This window comes from Pongo abelii, chromosome 1 (assembly GCF_028885655.2).
Source record: "Pongo abelii isolate AG06213 chromosome 1, NHGRI_mPonAbe1-v2.0_pri, whole genome shotgun sequence".
NCBI classification, from domain to species: Eukaryota; Metazoa; Chordata; class Mammalia; order Primates; family Hominidae; genus Pongo; species Pongo abelii.
Window position 1 is genome coordinate 110,979,730 of NC_071985.2, and position 15,640 is coordinate 110,995,369.

The window sequence follows — 15,640 nt, forward strand, 5'->3', positions numbered from 1 at the left end:
AGCATGGTTGACAGAATAGGGGGAAAAAAGGCGGCTTTCTCCCCACAAAAGACAACTGTCCCTGAAAGGTCAACGACGTTCCCTTTAGAAGCAAGTTCCCTGCTGTGATGCTTCTCTTGGACGTTCAAAAACAACCCCAGCTAGCCCTGTGTGTTCTGCCCTCAGACATGAGCACAGCTTTCCAAGAGGATCTACAGCTTTTGCATGGGGCCCAGTCAAGTTTTCTTTGCATTTGCTACTACTCCACCTATTTGCACTCTGACTGCTTCTGAAAGGCACAGCAACTTACTCGTGCCATTAGGTTAGGTTTCACTACATTCTCCCTTTGTGGAGTTCTAATTTTGCTTCCAGTTGTAGGCAAGACTTAAGATACAAATCAATAAGTTAAAGTTGTTATAATAACCTACATGTTAAGGGTGGTGGGAAGAGTAGTGGATAGGAGGCAGTTAAAATTGATGCAAGTTTTGGGGAAAAAAATTTAAGAAATGCTGAATTTTTGATGAAATAGGTCTTCAGCATGATGCTATATTAATGAAGGGTGAATATGTGAGAAGAGAGTGAGAACAGTAAAACACAGGTACCACCTTCCTTAGAAGACCATGGTCCTGGCTCTGAGTCCAATAGCCAGAGTTCCCCACATGAAAGCCCAGGACTGAGACTTCTCATGAGGCCTCCATAGCACTCTAGGTGTTGATGGCCTCAAGTCAGCAGAAATTATGCTGGGTGAGAATACTCAGCCAAGACTGAGACACACACAAGTGTGGAAAGCCACAACTTATAGTCTTCCCTCCATGACTCCTTCTCTGTTGGTTCTCGGTCTCCTACCCTCCCCAATATCATCAGTCATGCTGTGATGGGATTGCACCCTTTTCACAATTCCCTTATTCCTTGAAGCTGAATTGGATTTGGTGGCTAGGAGAAAAAAGCTCCTGTGGTTTTTCTGAAGTCACATTTGACAAACTCTAGATCAATGTATTTTCTTCCAGATCTTGATGTTGTGCAGTGCAAAAAGGAGGAGAGGAGGTACACTATTTATCTGGATAAAGATTCTCACTTCTCAGTGTCTCTTCCTGGGTCCTTTCTTTTTGAAGGCATGAACTGGCTGAAGGTGCTTCCTTCTCCCAGAGCCACCCTGTTTTATGACCTTTCATGTCTCCTTAATCCATACAGGCTTTCCCTCTATAAAGTAATCAGTCTGGTAGAGGAGAAGAAACTAGATATAGGGGAAAGAAAGCAATAAAACCATTAGGAATAGAAAATTTATTATTATGCAACTAGTAAGCTGGGGTCAAAGGGCTTTCCCAAAAAAAGTTGTGTTTCCCTATATTACAGGTACCAAAACACAGCAAAACATCCAGGAGAACCAAATTGAAACTCAGAAAAGAGACAATTTCTGAGGCCCACCAGATCCTGATTCCATTTTGAAATACTCTATTACAGTACCTCTGGGTAAATATTAGCTGGTTGCTAAAGACAGGATCTAAGGCTGGGCCAATTTTAAGCCACCAGCTTTCTTGAGGAGGAAGATGAAGACTGTGAATGAAGGACAGCAGACTTGCTTCTAGGAAAATAATATCTGGTAAGGATAGTCAAGGAAGATACATGTCATCACTTTAAATTAAACCAACTTTACCAGAACTAGTTCTCTAGTAATTATTGAAATAACTGTTCTAGAAGTAGTATGCTTTAATCTCTTTCACGATATCGTAAATACTTTCAATATTGTTAGTACTTATTGCTGCTATTGTTTTCAGAGTACTAAAACTCTTTAGATACTGTTCGAAGTGTGCAAGCACATAAAAGCTGGCTTCTCTACTAAGTTTTTACAGTGATTTAAATATCCTGAAGACCATCACTGAGTGAATTTCAGTCAAATATCTATGTAAAAAGATGGAGTTTCTGTGTGATTATAGCACTTGGGGTCAATTCTGCTTTCTCTAGTAATTTTGGGACTCAGTATAATAGTTCAAAATATGCTAACTTACAGAGCAAGGAGGTCATTAGAAGAAAACACTAGTCTAGCTAAAGTAGATCATGACTTCATGGTTAAAATAAATTTCATACTGCCTTCTAACAATACATCAAAAAGGTTCAGGAATAAAATAGTTCACTTATTTGTTTGCTTAACTGTTCATTAAAATGAACAGTGTGAAGTTCTTAGAATTAAGCCTTGTTCCACAGACCTGAAGGATCTCTAGAGAAGCGATGTGAAAGACTCAATGTTACCAAATTAACAATTGCTCAATTAATTCTCCCCTTCATGTATGTATCTTTTAATTTATCTGCTGGCATCCAGAAATGCTTGGATGTGTTGATCCTGTTGGGTGTACATATTTGATACACACAAGTTAGAAAGTGCTTCTTACTTTGTCTCACTGAAGAGGGGGAGAGTAAACACTGTGGCAGGAAGAAACTTGGTCTTGGATTAAGAACCGACACCAGAAAATGAACACATTTTCCCTCTTGGGTTGGGAGAACACACAATGAAGATCACAAAGGATACATGTAAGTTGGGATGCCTCTTGCAGCCAGATGTTTCCGAATAAGTCGCTCAGTACCATACCAGTTAAAACCTTTCGTGGCATGTCCAATACGTGGAAGATGAACACTTGCTATTATGAAGAGAAGAACAGATGTCTTCACTCATCAAAAATTGATTGATGGGTATAAAATACACATGGGATAAAATTATTATTGACTGTCTCACTGAAAGCCCATAATTATAATGTCAAAAATATTCTGGGGAAGAATTGTAGTAAGAAAAATTAAATTATTCTGTTGAACACAAGGACCTACAAGTTCTGGAAATACATACAATGGAAATAGATTATGATTGGTGGAGGCAAAATTAAAAAAAGCAAAGATTCTCTAACAAGCCAATCAATTCAATAAGCTCTGAGACACACTAGGTTTGTAAACAAAACTAAACTCAATTTTTGTCGAAGAACTGTTATTGGGAACTGTGACTCTCCAAGAGGAGATTAAATAAACAGCATTTACCAACTACATATGACCAAGTTGCTTCATGTCTAGTCCTCTGCCACCTCATCTGTAAAATCACGATAAAAATACCCGGGGGATGGAGACAGCCTACAGAGATAACCGATATTAAAAGTGTTTTGGAAAGGACAAGGGGCCATATGATTACAAGATGGTGGGGTGATCACTTCTGTGGTTTGCCTTTACCATGCATATTAAGTGGGATCTTGACATTTCTCCCCTCCCTTCAAAAGTCGTATCACATGCCTAGAAACAAATTCATCTACTCTTGAGCACAGGTGGAAAAGCTTACCTTTCTTCTTCTTTGCTGCTAAAAATATCTTCTTCAGGCCCTCTTCTAGGGCTGCCATCTTAATGCCAGACAGGACATTGGAGCGATCACGATGCTGAGCCACAATCAAGGCCAACTGGAAAGAACCACCATTAGATGACCGATCCTAATGCTAGATGACGAGTTGGTGGGTGCAGTGCACCAGCATGGCACATGTATACATATGTAACTTACCTGCACATTGGGCACATGTACCATAAAACCTAAAGTATAATAATAATAATAATAATAATAGAAAAAGAAAAAAAAAAAAATAGATGACCGATCCGACACGAGACAGCCACACTCAACCAAGTGACCACCCATGGAGGCGGCACAGTCCTTGATGGGTCACTTGGGCTTGGCTCTGTCTCTTTCGGATGCTGTGCCTGAACAGCAATGTCCTACTATATGTATGACTTCACATCCCATCGTAATTCTTACTTTGTGGGCACTTTATACAGGCTTTTCTTCTTCTTTTTAAAATACATTAAAACCAGAGAATGAGTCCAAAACATACTTTCCAAAAGCTCTCAAGGGTAAAAAAAAAAAAGAATTTTTCTGAATTGTAGGCATGAAAAAGATCTTAGAGGCTCCTGTATCCCAGCCCTTTGATGCCTGAGTCAGCTCCACAACCCCCAGGACAAGCAGTCATTCCATCTCTGTTCGAACAATTCCCATGAGGACAAAATGCCAAGTATCTCTCAACCATCCTAACCTAAGTGGGCAGAGCTGGAGAGTGTCAAGGGAGCTTCCGGGATAACATCACCACAGTCATATCATAGACACGGTGCTCTACTCCCTGTGAACAGTTTTCCTGAATCACTGGATTCTGAGTTTCTCATGCACAGACACTTTACTTTTCTCCTTTTTTAACATTTTAGAAATTACTGAAGGAATGACTCAACAGAAACCACTTTGCTGTTAGTCACTGTGTAGTTTGGATGTATGTCCCCCTCCAAATCTCATGTTGGGATGTAATCCCCAGTGTTGGAGGTGGGGCCTAGTGGGAGGTGTTGGATCATGGGGTGGACCCCTCATGGATGGCTTAATGCCATACTCTTGGTGATGAGTTCTTGCTCTGGTAGTTCACATGACATCTAGTTATTTAAAGCAGTGTGGCACCTACCCCCACTCTCTCTTGTTCCTGCTCTTGCCATGTGTGATACACTAGCTTCCCCTTTGCCTTCCACCATGACTGTGAGCTTCCTGAAGCTCCCACCAGGAGCAGATGTCAGTACCAGGCTTCCTGTACAGCATGCAGAACCATGAGCAAATAAATCTCTTTTCTTTGTAAATTACCTAGTCTCAGGGAATTCTTTTATCACAATGCAAAAACAGCCTAACACAGTCACATAGACCAGCAACCTCAAAAGGATGAGCCTCTCTTTTGGCCTGGTTTTGAAATTCCTTAATTCTGGCTTAAAATCTGAACATGAACCCAGGCCTTGGAGAAAGCCAGGTAGGTGGGGTAAATCAAACTCACTACCGGCATCCCAAGATGCCTAAGATGCAAAAGGATTCTGATGTGGGCAGAGGACATGTGTTAGTTCCTCTCTCCTGCTTTATTATGGCTGACTAGAAAACACAATCTTTCATAGAAATTTTCACATAATAAGAAATGAAACCCTCAGAGTTCTGAGTCATGCGTTCTTACTCATGCAGTAAATGTTTATGGAGCATTTCTTATGAGCTAGTACTATGTAGGGTACTGAGAATAAAAAGACAAATAGAAATCCTTGTACTTAGGTGGGATCTGCTGTCTGGACAGTGGTCCGGGGACAGATGGATGGAAGCCTGGGGACAGGGGAAGTACAGTGGAGACTATGGCCCGATCTGCTTGTTATAGGCTGAACTGTTTCCCCCCAAATTCATATATTGAAGCCCTAACCCCCGGTACCTCATGTTTACTGTATTTAGAGACAGGGTCTTTAAAGGGGCAATGAAGTTAAAACAAGGGTTTAGGGTGGGGCCTGATCCATTCTGAGTGCTATCCTTATAAGAAAGGAAATCTGGACACACAGACACCAGGGTTGTGCAAGCACAGCAAGATGACCGCCATCTGCAAGCCAAGGAGAGAATCCTCGGGAGAAACCAAACCTGCCGATACATTGATCTTGGACTTTCAGCCTCCAGAACTATAAGGAAATACATTTCTGCTGTTTAAGCTACCTAGTCTGTGGCTTTTTGTTATGGCAGCCCGAACAAACCAATACACTGGCAGAGAGGCCAACTGGGGCAGGGGACACTTCAAGAGAAGTTGATGTGAGTCCACTTTTAGTTCTGAAAAGAGATGGGTTTTACTTACCAAATCTTGCCCTTTGTTTCTTGATTCTTTATCATCAACAGGAAATAAAAGGACACCTCCCAAACTCAGGTCTGAGGTAAAACAGAAAGGAGCAACACAAAGAACACCAAGTTCACTAAGGAACGAATCCTCCTCGTATCTCGCCTTCTTCAAATTCAGTTGGGTTTCAGGACCCACCTTCCTACACAGCCCTTTCTCACTTTCCTGGCCTCAGTCAACCTCTTAGCTGGGTACTCACCTGCTTCACTCCTGAATTTCTATGATCTCCTAATTTAATGCTCCTCAAACGTTAACAACAAAGTACCCCTGTAGACATCAGAAAGTGAATACAAAACCCAGAGGTAGCTGGGGTCTTTGGGGAGGGAGCATTATGAGCTTGAAATTCCTTTGGTAGTTTTGTGCTTGTCTTAAATCATTCAAATTATTACATTCTACTTTATCTCTATCTGTTTGTATAATATATTTTCCTACCCCATCCAAATCAAATAAAACTGATAGTGAAGAAAAATGCGCTAATTTAATTCTATGGCTTTACATCAGCTGATGTGAAAGCGGTTAGAATCAAAATAGAGATGCTTGTGTTAAAAACTGACAAATATGGCCGAGCACAGTGACTCACAACTATAATCCCAGTGCTTTGGGAGGCTGAGGTGGGAGGATTGCTGGAAGCCAGGGTTCCAGACTAACCTGGGCAACAAGGCAAGACCAAGTCTCTACAAAAAATAAGAAAAAATTAGTTAGGTTTGGTGTTGTGAACCTGTAGTCTTAGCTACTTGGGAGGCTGAGGTGGGAGGATCTCTTGAGCAAAGGAGTTCGAGGCTGTGGTGAGCTATGATCACGCCAATGCACTTCAGCCTGAGTGACAGGGTGAGACCCTATCTCAAAAAATAACACAAAACTCTGACAAATAGAGCCAGGGAAGGCCATGAAGGGAAAGTTCTACTGCATAAATGTCTGATAACAAGAACTATCACAACAGATTTTACAAAACCCATGACCTTGCACAAGGGCCCTGGCAAGCTTACATAAAAATATACTTCTGCAAAGACATCTCCTCATCAACTGCCTGCCCAACCTCGGCCTGGTGCCACCCTTACTAATCCTTGTAGCCAAGGATAACTGATTCAAAAAAAGTATGTAATCTTCCTCATTTCTCCTTAAAAACCTCAGGCTGGGTGCAGTGGCTTATGCGTGTAATCCTAGCACTTGGAGAGGCTGAGGGAGGTGGATCACTTGAGCTCAGGAGTTTGAGGCCAGCCTGGGCAACATGGCAAAACCCTGTCACTACCAAAAATTCAAAAGAGTGGCCGGGCGTGGTGGTGTGTGCCTGTGGTACAAAGCTACTTGGGAGGCTGAGGCAGGAGGATTGCCTGAGCCTGGGAGGTGGAGACTGCAGTGAGCCAAGATCGTGCCACTGCACTCCAGACAATGAGACTCCATCTCAAAAACAAAAACAAAACAAAACAACAAAAAAACCTTTGTTCCTTTTATTTTACAGACCCTGTCTAATGGTTAGAGGTTGATGCCAGTTTGAACTTTTTGTTCAGTCATTCTAAAATACTGGTTGTGCTACACCATCCTTTTGATCAAATCCCCCAAAATGACCAGCCATTACCCATTCCATTAGATAAGGTTCTGCTCAGAATGGCATCTCCCTGGACAAATCATTTAAGGTCTTCTATGATGTGGCCCAAGCCGCCAGTGAAAACGAAACTCTTCTCTATTATTCTGCCTAAACCCTCCATCTGGCCCACCTGGCCTGTACGCCATCCTCCACACAAAGGAACAGGGTAACTGCCTGGGTCCTTCAATACCCACAGACGAGGAATAGCAGGTGTTGTAATGAGCAGTCGGGGAGCCTCTTGCCATTTCTCTCCACCTATTCAAATTCAACCCACCTTTCCAGGCCCAGGACCTCCATGAAGCCTTCCCTGGGAATTCTAGTCCACAGTTTCACCTACTTTGCTGCACCCTGCTTCAATCCTCCTTCAGAGAAAACTGCACACTCCCATCTCCATTTCCTTACTGAGCACTCAGGCCTTAAGTCTAAGCTTCCCACTCTCCTCAGAGTGCTCCAAGGTGAGCAACCTTGGGTCAAATCCATGGCCTTTTCCCAATTCATCCTCACTTGAGTGTGTGATACCATGAACTTCTTTGCCTTGACATACTTTCCTCCCTTGTACCTCAAAATACCGCACAAGGTTCCCTAATTTTCTGATAATTACTTCTGTCAGAAATTCCATCTTCTTGCCTCAAGTCCTAAGTAGAGGTGTTTTCCAGGTCTGTTCTCTGCCTCTCATTTCTCCATCCTCTCTCCCACATGGTTTCAAACACAGACTCCAAACAGGGACTCCTCAATCTGCACCTCCAGTTCTGACCTTCCCTGGGTTTTGCTTTGCCAACTGCCCAATCAGCATCTAGATCTGGATTGACTATTTCAACACACATTAAACCCTTCTTTCAGTAACTTGTTTTACTAGAAAAAGTAGTCATTCTAACTTCTTATATCCCTTCCACCATAGAGAACTGGACAGAATTAGGAAAAAACAAGCTCTAAGGAATCTGGAGGGCCCTTCTCTATCAGACAAGGTCCTTCAATCTCCAGAAAATAACCACAATAATAATTTTATTCCTCTTGCCACTTTGTTATTTCTGGATGTAAAAGGAGGTGCCTTTTTCCCTTCTCTGTGCCAATGGACGATATTGTTCAGGCTTCTAAGTTCCCCTGGCACCAAACAGCTTTATTTCTGTCTCCAGGGAGTGTTATACCCAAGGTTGTGCTGACCTCGTAACACATCTCCATTCCACTCGGCACCAAACCCAAGATCTTGTCAGCATTTTAATGGTATGTCTGATTTCTCTCCCATAGGTCTTTTTCTTGAGACAGTCTTGCTCAGTCACCCAGGCTGGAGTACAATGGCATGATCTCAGCTCATTGTAACCTCCACCTCCCAGGTTCAAGTGATTATTCTGCCTCAGCCTCCTGAGTAGCTGGGATTACAGGCATGTGCCACCATGCCTGGCTAATTTTGTATTTTTTTGTAAAGACAGGGTTTTGCCATGTTGGCGAGGCTGGTTTTGAATTCCTTGCCTCGTCTCGGCCTTCCAAAGTGCTGGGATTACAGCTGTGAGCCACCACGCCCGGCTTCCCATAGATCTTTGACATTTTCATGACATATTCCTTCATCTTTATTCCAATACTTCTTTTTTTTCTTTTTCTTTTTTTTTTTTTATGAGACAGGGTCTCACTCTCACTCAGGCTGTAGTACAGTGGTGCAGTCACAGCTCACTGCAACCTCAACCTCTTAGGCTCAAGTGATCCTCCCACCTCAGCCTCCTGAGTAGCTGGAACTACAGGCATGCACCACCACATCCAGCCAATTTTTAAATTTTTGGTAAGACAGGATCTCACTATGTTGCCCAAGCTGGTCTCAAACTCCTGGCCTCAAGCAATCCTCCTGCCTCAGCCTCCCAAAGTCTGAGATTACAGGTATGGGCCACTGTGTCCAGCCCATTCCAATACTTTAACATGTATGCAGGGATCAACATTTTTCAGAATACACACATTTATTATGCTTACTACAGTTCCATGAAGTAGGTAGAACAAGTATTATTCACAAATCACAGATGAAGAAACAGGTACAGAAAAGGTAAGGGAATGCCTTGAAGTCACAGAACAAGTAGCTAATTTATGACAGAATTCAGTTCCCAACCAGTTATTCTAATTCCTTATCTAGTGCTGTGTAACCCTCACGATACAGTCTTAGGTATCCTCTCCTCTCTTATTCCACCCTTAACCTTTCCCTCTGCTTTGCTTCTTACCTTTCATTTTCCCAGCCAGCTCATATATTTTTCTTGGCTCAGCGGATCGCTTTTCCAGAGCTGTAAATAAACCACCTTTGCCCCAGTGGCCAGAGTCATCTGTTTGAAGAAAGAGAAAATTTTCATCTATAGGAAGTGAAGTCCAGTGCACAATTTAGAAAAACAAAGGCACACCAAAGGGACTTGTGGAAGAATGATTTTTCAAAGGGAAGAAACAAAATATCTCCTAGGAATTTCACAGGTTGGACTTCCCAAATATGTTTATGTTTTCTGGAAGATATAGCTGGAGCCATGATAACAGGAAAGCATCTCAAAAATTAGGGTTCTCAATGAGCAAAATCTCTGTGGTGCATCTGTGATTCCTGGGAAATGACTGCAGAAGGACGGAGAGTAGATGGAACATTACAGAGTGAGTAGAAGCAATGGTTATGCAACAGCACATAGGCAAGGTTATGAAACAGTACACAGGAAAGGTTAAGTGACTTATTCAAGCTGGTACTATCAAAGCTGCTTAGTATCTTAGCATTTATAGTCATTCATTCACACTACAAACGTTTGGTAGCATGTATTACGTGTAAGACATTGTTCTAAACACCACAGTGACAGCAGCGAACAAGAAAAAACCTCTGCTTCCATGAAGTGTATTTTTTAATGCAATGCAACAGTCAAATAAACAAATACATAGGTAATGTGTCAGGTGGGACAGATGTGATAAAGGAAAATATGGGAGAAGGGACAGAGAATAACAGAGGGGGGATGGGGCCTGTTTTATATGAGGTAATCACAGAAGACCTCTCTGAGAAACAGACATTTGAACAACACTTGATGTGGTTATTTGGGAAGAAAAGGTTTTAGGCAGATGAAGTAAAAAGTACAAAGGTCAAGCAAGGGAACAAGCTTGAAGTTTTGCTTTTTCTCAAAGGATTTGTCTTATCAATGTTGCTTCATTTCACCCTCTTAAAAACCTTGTGCAGAGGATAAGACAGATATTGTCCCATTATATGGGTAAGGAAGTTGAAGTTGAAAGACTGGGTAACTAAACCAGCTAAATGAGAGAGCCAAGAATGAAATGATTCTGGAATGTCTCCTGACTCTAAAATTCACACTTTTTTGACCACACAATACTACACTGGGACCACCACCCCAGTCCCAGTGCCGCATCCTCCCCAGTTCTTGGCACCATAAGGATTGAGGCTCCCATCCCCAGCCCATACCACTTTTCGTACCTACGCAGTGCACGATGAGAGCATCCTCGGCCCCAGCCTGAGGGTGGGTGACATCACCACTAACGTACTTGAGGGAGGTAGCATCTGGGTCTTGGTAATCCAGCTCAGCAGAGCTCTCATCTTCCCCATTCTCAAGGTCCTCTGGCTCGCTCTCCTCAGAGGGCAGGCAGAAGGACTGGTAATTGTTGGATTCCCACCAGGCCATCCTTTAGCAGGCCAGAGACAAAAGGAAATTAACCCAGACAATCACAATTTCCCTTGGAGCACATTTTATACTGCTGTTCACAAACAATATCTGCCAAGTAGAAATGCAATTAGAAACTCACCCTGATTGAAGTTTTCTACTTATTTGTAAATAAACAAGTCTTACTGATTAGGCTGCTTCCTGACTACAATTCAATAATGAGCACTCACTGAATGTTCCTGTTTTTAAGACTAAAAGAGATTGTTGAAGTAAATTACTCTTTGTCAGATAGCTACAATAAAATCTTAAAATTTTCTGGTTTTGTCCAGGCATAGTAGCTCACGCCTGTAATCCCAGCACTTTGGAGGTCAAGGCAGAAAGACAGCTTGGGCCCAGGATCTTGAGACCAGCTTGGGCAACACCGTGAAACTCTGTCTCTACAAATAATAAAAAAAATTAGCCAGGCATGGTGGCACACACCTGTGTTCCCAGCTACTAGGGAGGTTATAGCGGGTAGATCACTGAGCATGGGAAGTTGAGGCTGTAGTGAGCTGTGACCATACCACTGTAATCCAGCCTGGGTGACAGAGCAAGAACCCATCTCAAAAGAAAAAAAAAAAAAAAATTCTGGTTTCAATGGAACACATCTTCCCTGCCTTACATACAGAGACTTTTCACTTACATACAGGAAATGTTTTCAAAAAGTATTCTGTTACCAATAGGAACCAGCTTAAAATAAATCTTCTGTATTTTTCAAGTGATATTCAACTGTGGTCTCACTATACAGTAGTGACTCCTTCAACTGTGGCCCCCAGCTTGGTTAACGCAGACATACTTTTTCTTATGTTCAGCCTCTTCCTTTTGCCTCTTCTTCTCCTCTATGAGTCTCCTTCTCTTGGCAGCTGCTTCTTGTCTTTTCTTCTGTCTGTCCTCCAGCTCTTCTGGACTCAGAACCCGCTTCCTTTTGGTAGATCCCTCCACAAGGCCTGGGATGAGAACCTAGAGGAAGAACAAGATCCATCACCAGGGTCAAAAAGATTCCTCCCCGAATTTCATTATCCCTAACACACACCGTACAGAAGCAACATGCTTAATATTCCACAGAACACTGCATCTCCACACACCCTGCATGGTAGGAACTGGAGGCAAAGCACTTGGAGGCACTGTTCATACTACACACTTCACAGGCACAGCGACCAGGATACCACACTGTAAACTCAGCCACAGCATTGGCATGGTTGAAACAGTCATTTTGATTCATTTCATTACGAATAAGTTACTTCAGAAAAGCAACTTTTTTCCTTGACTAAAAGCATACCCTGCAGGATGCCACTTCAGCCATTTTTAATGGAACTCTTTCTGCAACGTATTATATAGTTTTTTTAAAACTGTATTTCAACATCATGATTATCTTAGTGATAGCTAGCATTTAATGACCACATGTTAACTGCCAAACACTGTGAACACTACATATATCATTTATGATTGCCATCCTCTCTTATTGTCACAGGGTCATCATTACCAACAGCAGGATATGGTATTTTGGTATAATATAGGAATGCCTTTAGGGGTGACTTGGATGGACAAGGCTGCTTTCACCTGCATTAAATCGTACAATATATTCTCTCCTTAATGTTTTTCACGCTGACTTTTTTACATAGTTTTTATACTAGGGTATAGTTAATTATATTAACATTTCAACAAACACATACTTATTTCCTGACAAATCATCCTACGAGAACAAAATGATGCCAGCATCATTTTTTGTTTGGTTTTTTTTAGAATGAGAGTTTGGAAGAACAACTCTTAAATAAATTAACAGTTCTTACACTGCCTTTATTTCGGAGTGATCGGCCCTCTTGACTAGTTTTCTCCAAAAGGGTTTTCTGAAGGTTTACCAGTTGTTCAAATGATTTTCTGTCTTCCTTACTGGGCTCTTTAGAATAATCTTTACCTTCAAATAAGTACATATGATTTTCTAACAACATAAAACACAAAGAGAGAAATGTTAGATACCAAGGAAAGATAGATTAATGCTATTCAAAACAATAACAAGAGTGGACAAGAGAACAGCCTATATTCTAAATGGGCTAAGTCCATATGAAGGTATTTCATTTCCCATCCCACTGACACTGAAGAATGTGGGTTCTACATGGGGATCCCATGTGTTTACTTTTCCAAGGGGAGAGCATGGCTTAAAGCCCTTTGGTTCATCCCTAGATGGTTTGTGAATCTCTGCTGGATTCCTCCATTCATTCCTCATTCATTTATTCCCAACTATTACTCAGCACAAATCTGACATTAAGATCATCTAATAAAATCTATACTTTTTAATTCCAAACACACTTTTAATATTCAGCTTGGCAAATCTATGAGAAAATGAAGAATCACAAAAATAATCCCTTGGATTTACAATATTCTTTACAAATCTCATCAAGCATCTTCATCATGATCCTCACCACAATCCTGGTATAACTAATCCTACTTTTGAAAGGGAAAACTGAGGCTTAGGCAGAAATTAAGGGACTCTGTAATTCTCACTGGAAGAGGCAGGATTTTCTGATTCTAAGGCCAGTGTGCTCTTTTCAGTATATAATTGTGTCTCTAGAAGGGTGGAGAGACAACAGGCTAGCAAATAATAATTGTGGTAATAACAGTAACAATGAAGACAATACTGTCATCTTGAATAGCACTTCATGCTATCAGATCACTTTCACAACTATAATCGTGTCTGATTTTTCCAACTGTGTTAAAGAGCAAAGTAGGCATTAATAGGACCATTTTACAGTGAGAACACAAAGGTTCAATGAGGCTGAGTGATCTGCCAAGATCATGAATCAAGTGATTAAGAAAAGTCAGGACCAGCCAAGACTAGCAACCACAGATAGGTAAGATAATGATTGAATAGGGAAGCATATTTAGTAGCACATGTTACCAAATAATGTATTTTCACAATATTTGTGAAATCTGCTATAAGTATGTTTTCCCTAGAGAGTATGAAAGCAAAACATTTTCATTCTCAAGAGATCAATTGCTTTACACTTGTACCCAAATCTAACCAGCTGTAATTCTAATTGGCATTTGCTAATTAAATCAGCAGGGGGCTTTCAATGAGGCACTCTATCAACAAGTAGAAAAAAATAGAGCTGAGAAGTGTCAAATATGATCAACATATGTAGCTTCATACTGCATGCAATTCTCAACTTTCAAACATGCTTTTTAAAAAAACCCTGGCATTTAAGATAAAGCAACCCTGTTTTTTATTTAATTCTGATTGGGGCCACGTTAATTACCAGTCTTTCCTATCCGCTTATATTCTTTGTAATCATACTCCCTATCTTCACTCTGCCATCATAAGCCTAGACCCGCATCTCTATCCTACCAGGAGAATCATTTACCACAGAGCGGACCTATATCCATTCATCAGAGAGAAAATTCCAAAGTGTAATACAACTGGGGATTTTTTCTGGCAGTCGGACTGTCTAAAAAAAGCAAAATTATTTTAGGCAGTTGGATTGACTGAGAAATATAATTATCTTTCTGGAAAAGAGTGTGACTTTACTTTGTTCTAGTAAACGTTAGGAAAATAAGCTGAAATTATCTAGATCAGTACAGAACTGAGTGTAAATGTTGCTACTTAATATAATCAATTATAACTTAAAAATATGATCACATGCATCTATTTCTTCTCTCACTTGAAGCCACAAAGTGACAGCTAAAGGAATTTTAAAAAAGATCTATGAGGCAATGGTGGATGAAAAAGTTCAAGAACCTTTTGGAAAATGCAAAGTGGCTGGAGGGATAATGACAGATTAAGAAGAGCCATGGAAACAAAACACAGGTGCCTAGCCAAGGGCTCATTAGGAGTCTAGAGACCCTCTCAATCGCCCAAGAGCTTAGGACTTACAAGTACAGAGTACTGCAAAGGGGGGAACTGAGAGAAGATCTGCACCCCAAAGAGCAGGAGTGCCATGAGCCCTTGACTCACCCCGCCTTTTCAGTTTCAGCAATGGGGTGAACTCCATTCTCACCTCTCCCAGGGAAAATACTAGAGGATTGGTCTCTGGAGAAAATGCGTTGCCCAGTGAAAAGACATCAAATATGGATTAGGGAAGGTGCCCTCCATGTAAAAGCTGACTCACCAACCAGGAATAAGGCCCCAGGGCCCATGCCAGAGCTGCCATCAGCTTTGTGGCACTTCATCAGCACATGTGATCAGACAGCCAGGGAATACCAGACGGTTGGGGAAACTATCGATGAGAACAAGAGATCCCCAAACAAATTTTCCTTTTTAGAAAAAGAGGTACCATGGTGACTATAGCTAATGATGACATATTGTATTCCTGAGAAATACTAGGAGAGTGGATGTTGTGTTCTCACCACAAATATATAACCATATGAAGTGATGTATGTTCATTAGCTAGATGTAATGATTCCACAATGTATATGTGCTTCAAGAAATCATGTTGTACATGATAAATACAATTTTATCTGCCAATTTCAATAAATAAATAAATATTTTTTTTTAAAGAAGGAGAAGTAAAAGTCAATGCAATGAGAAGAGAAATACTTTTTAAAAAGATGTAATATTCTCCCTGGAATACATATTAAAAAGCCATAATAAATGTCCCCAGAGAAGACAGTATGTCCTTGAAATGAGAACAGAGTACAATTAAAACAATAAGCAGAGAACAAGAAAGAGTTCTTGAAGAATACAAACAAGATATTTTTATAAAGAATTTTAAAGATAAAACATAAGAAAAGTCAAAAAGCAGTTTCCTGTAAAACAA

General features: G+C 41.0%; 2 protein-coding genes across 8 annotated transcripts in view; one reads left to right on the forward strand and one right to left on the reverse strand.

Annotated features, from left to right (window-relative positions):
- The window catches only part of LOC100447686 (neuroblastoma breakpoint family member 12), a 2,265,351-nt gene that overhangs the window by 1,052,675 nt on the left and 1,197,036 nt on the right, over positions 1-15,640 (forward strand).
- The window catches only part of CHD1L (chromodomain helicase DNA binding protein 1 like), a 53,266-nt gene continuing 38,871 nt past the window's right edge, over positions 1,246-15,640 (reverse strand). For 5 of the 7 annotated variants that reach the window (XM_002810333.6, XM_054553517.2, XM_054553534.2 and 2 more), the window contains 8 exons: positions 12,680-12,828; positions 11,686-11,849; positions 10,667-10,872; positions 9,441-9,539; positions 5,619-5,689; positions 3,293-3,407; positions 2,504-2,612; positions 1,246-1,576 (listed from right to left, as the gene is read on the reverse strand). In XM_002810333.6, the coding sequence (XP_002810379.4) occupies positions 1,498-1,576; positions 2,504-2,612; positions 3,293-3,407; positions 5,619-5,689; positions 9,441-9,539; positions 10,667-10,872; positions 11,686-11,849; positions 12,680-12,828 (992 nt within the window). In that variant the 3' untranslated portion in view covers positions 1,246-1,497. The remainder of the gene's footprint in view (positions 1,577-2,503; positions 2,613-3,292; positions 3,408-5,618; positions 5,690-9,440; positions 9,540-10,666; positions 10,873-11,685; positions 11,850-12,679; positions 12,829-15,640) is intronic. The other 2 variants (XM_009245362.4, XM_054553529.2) reach the window with 1 other exon arrangement.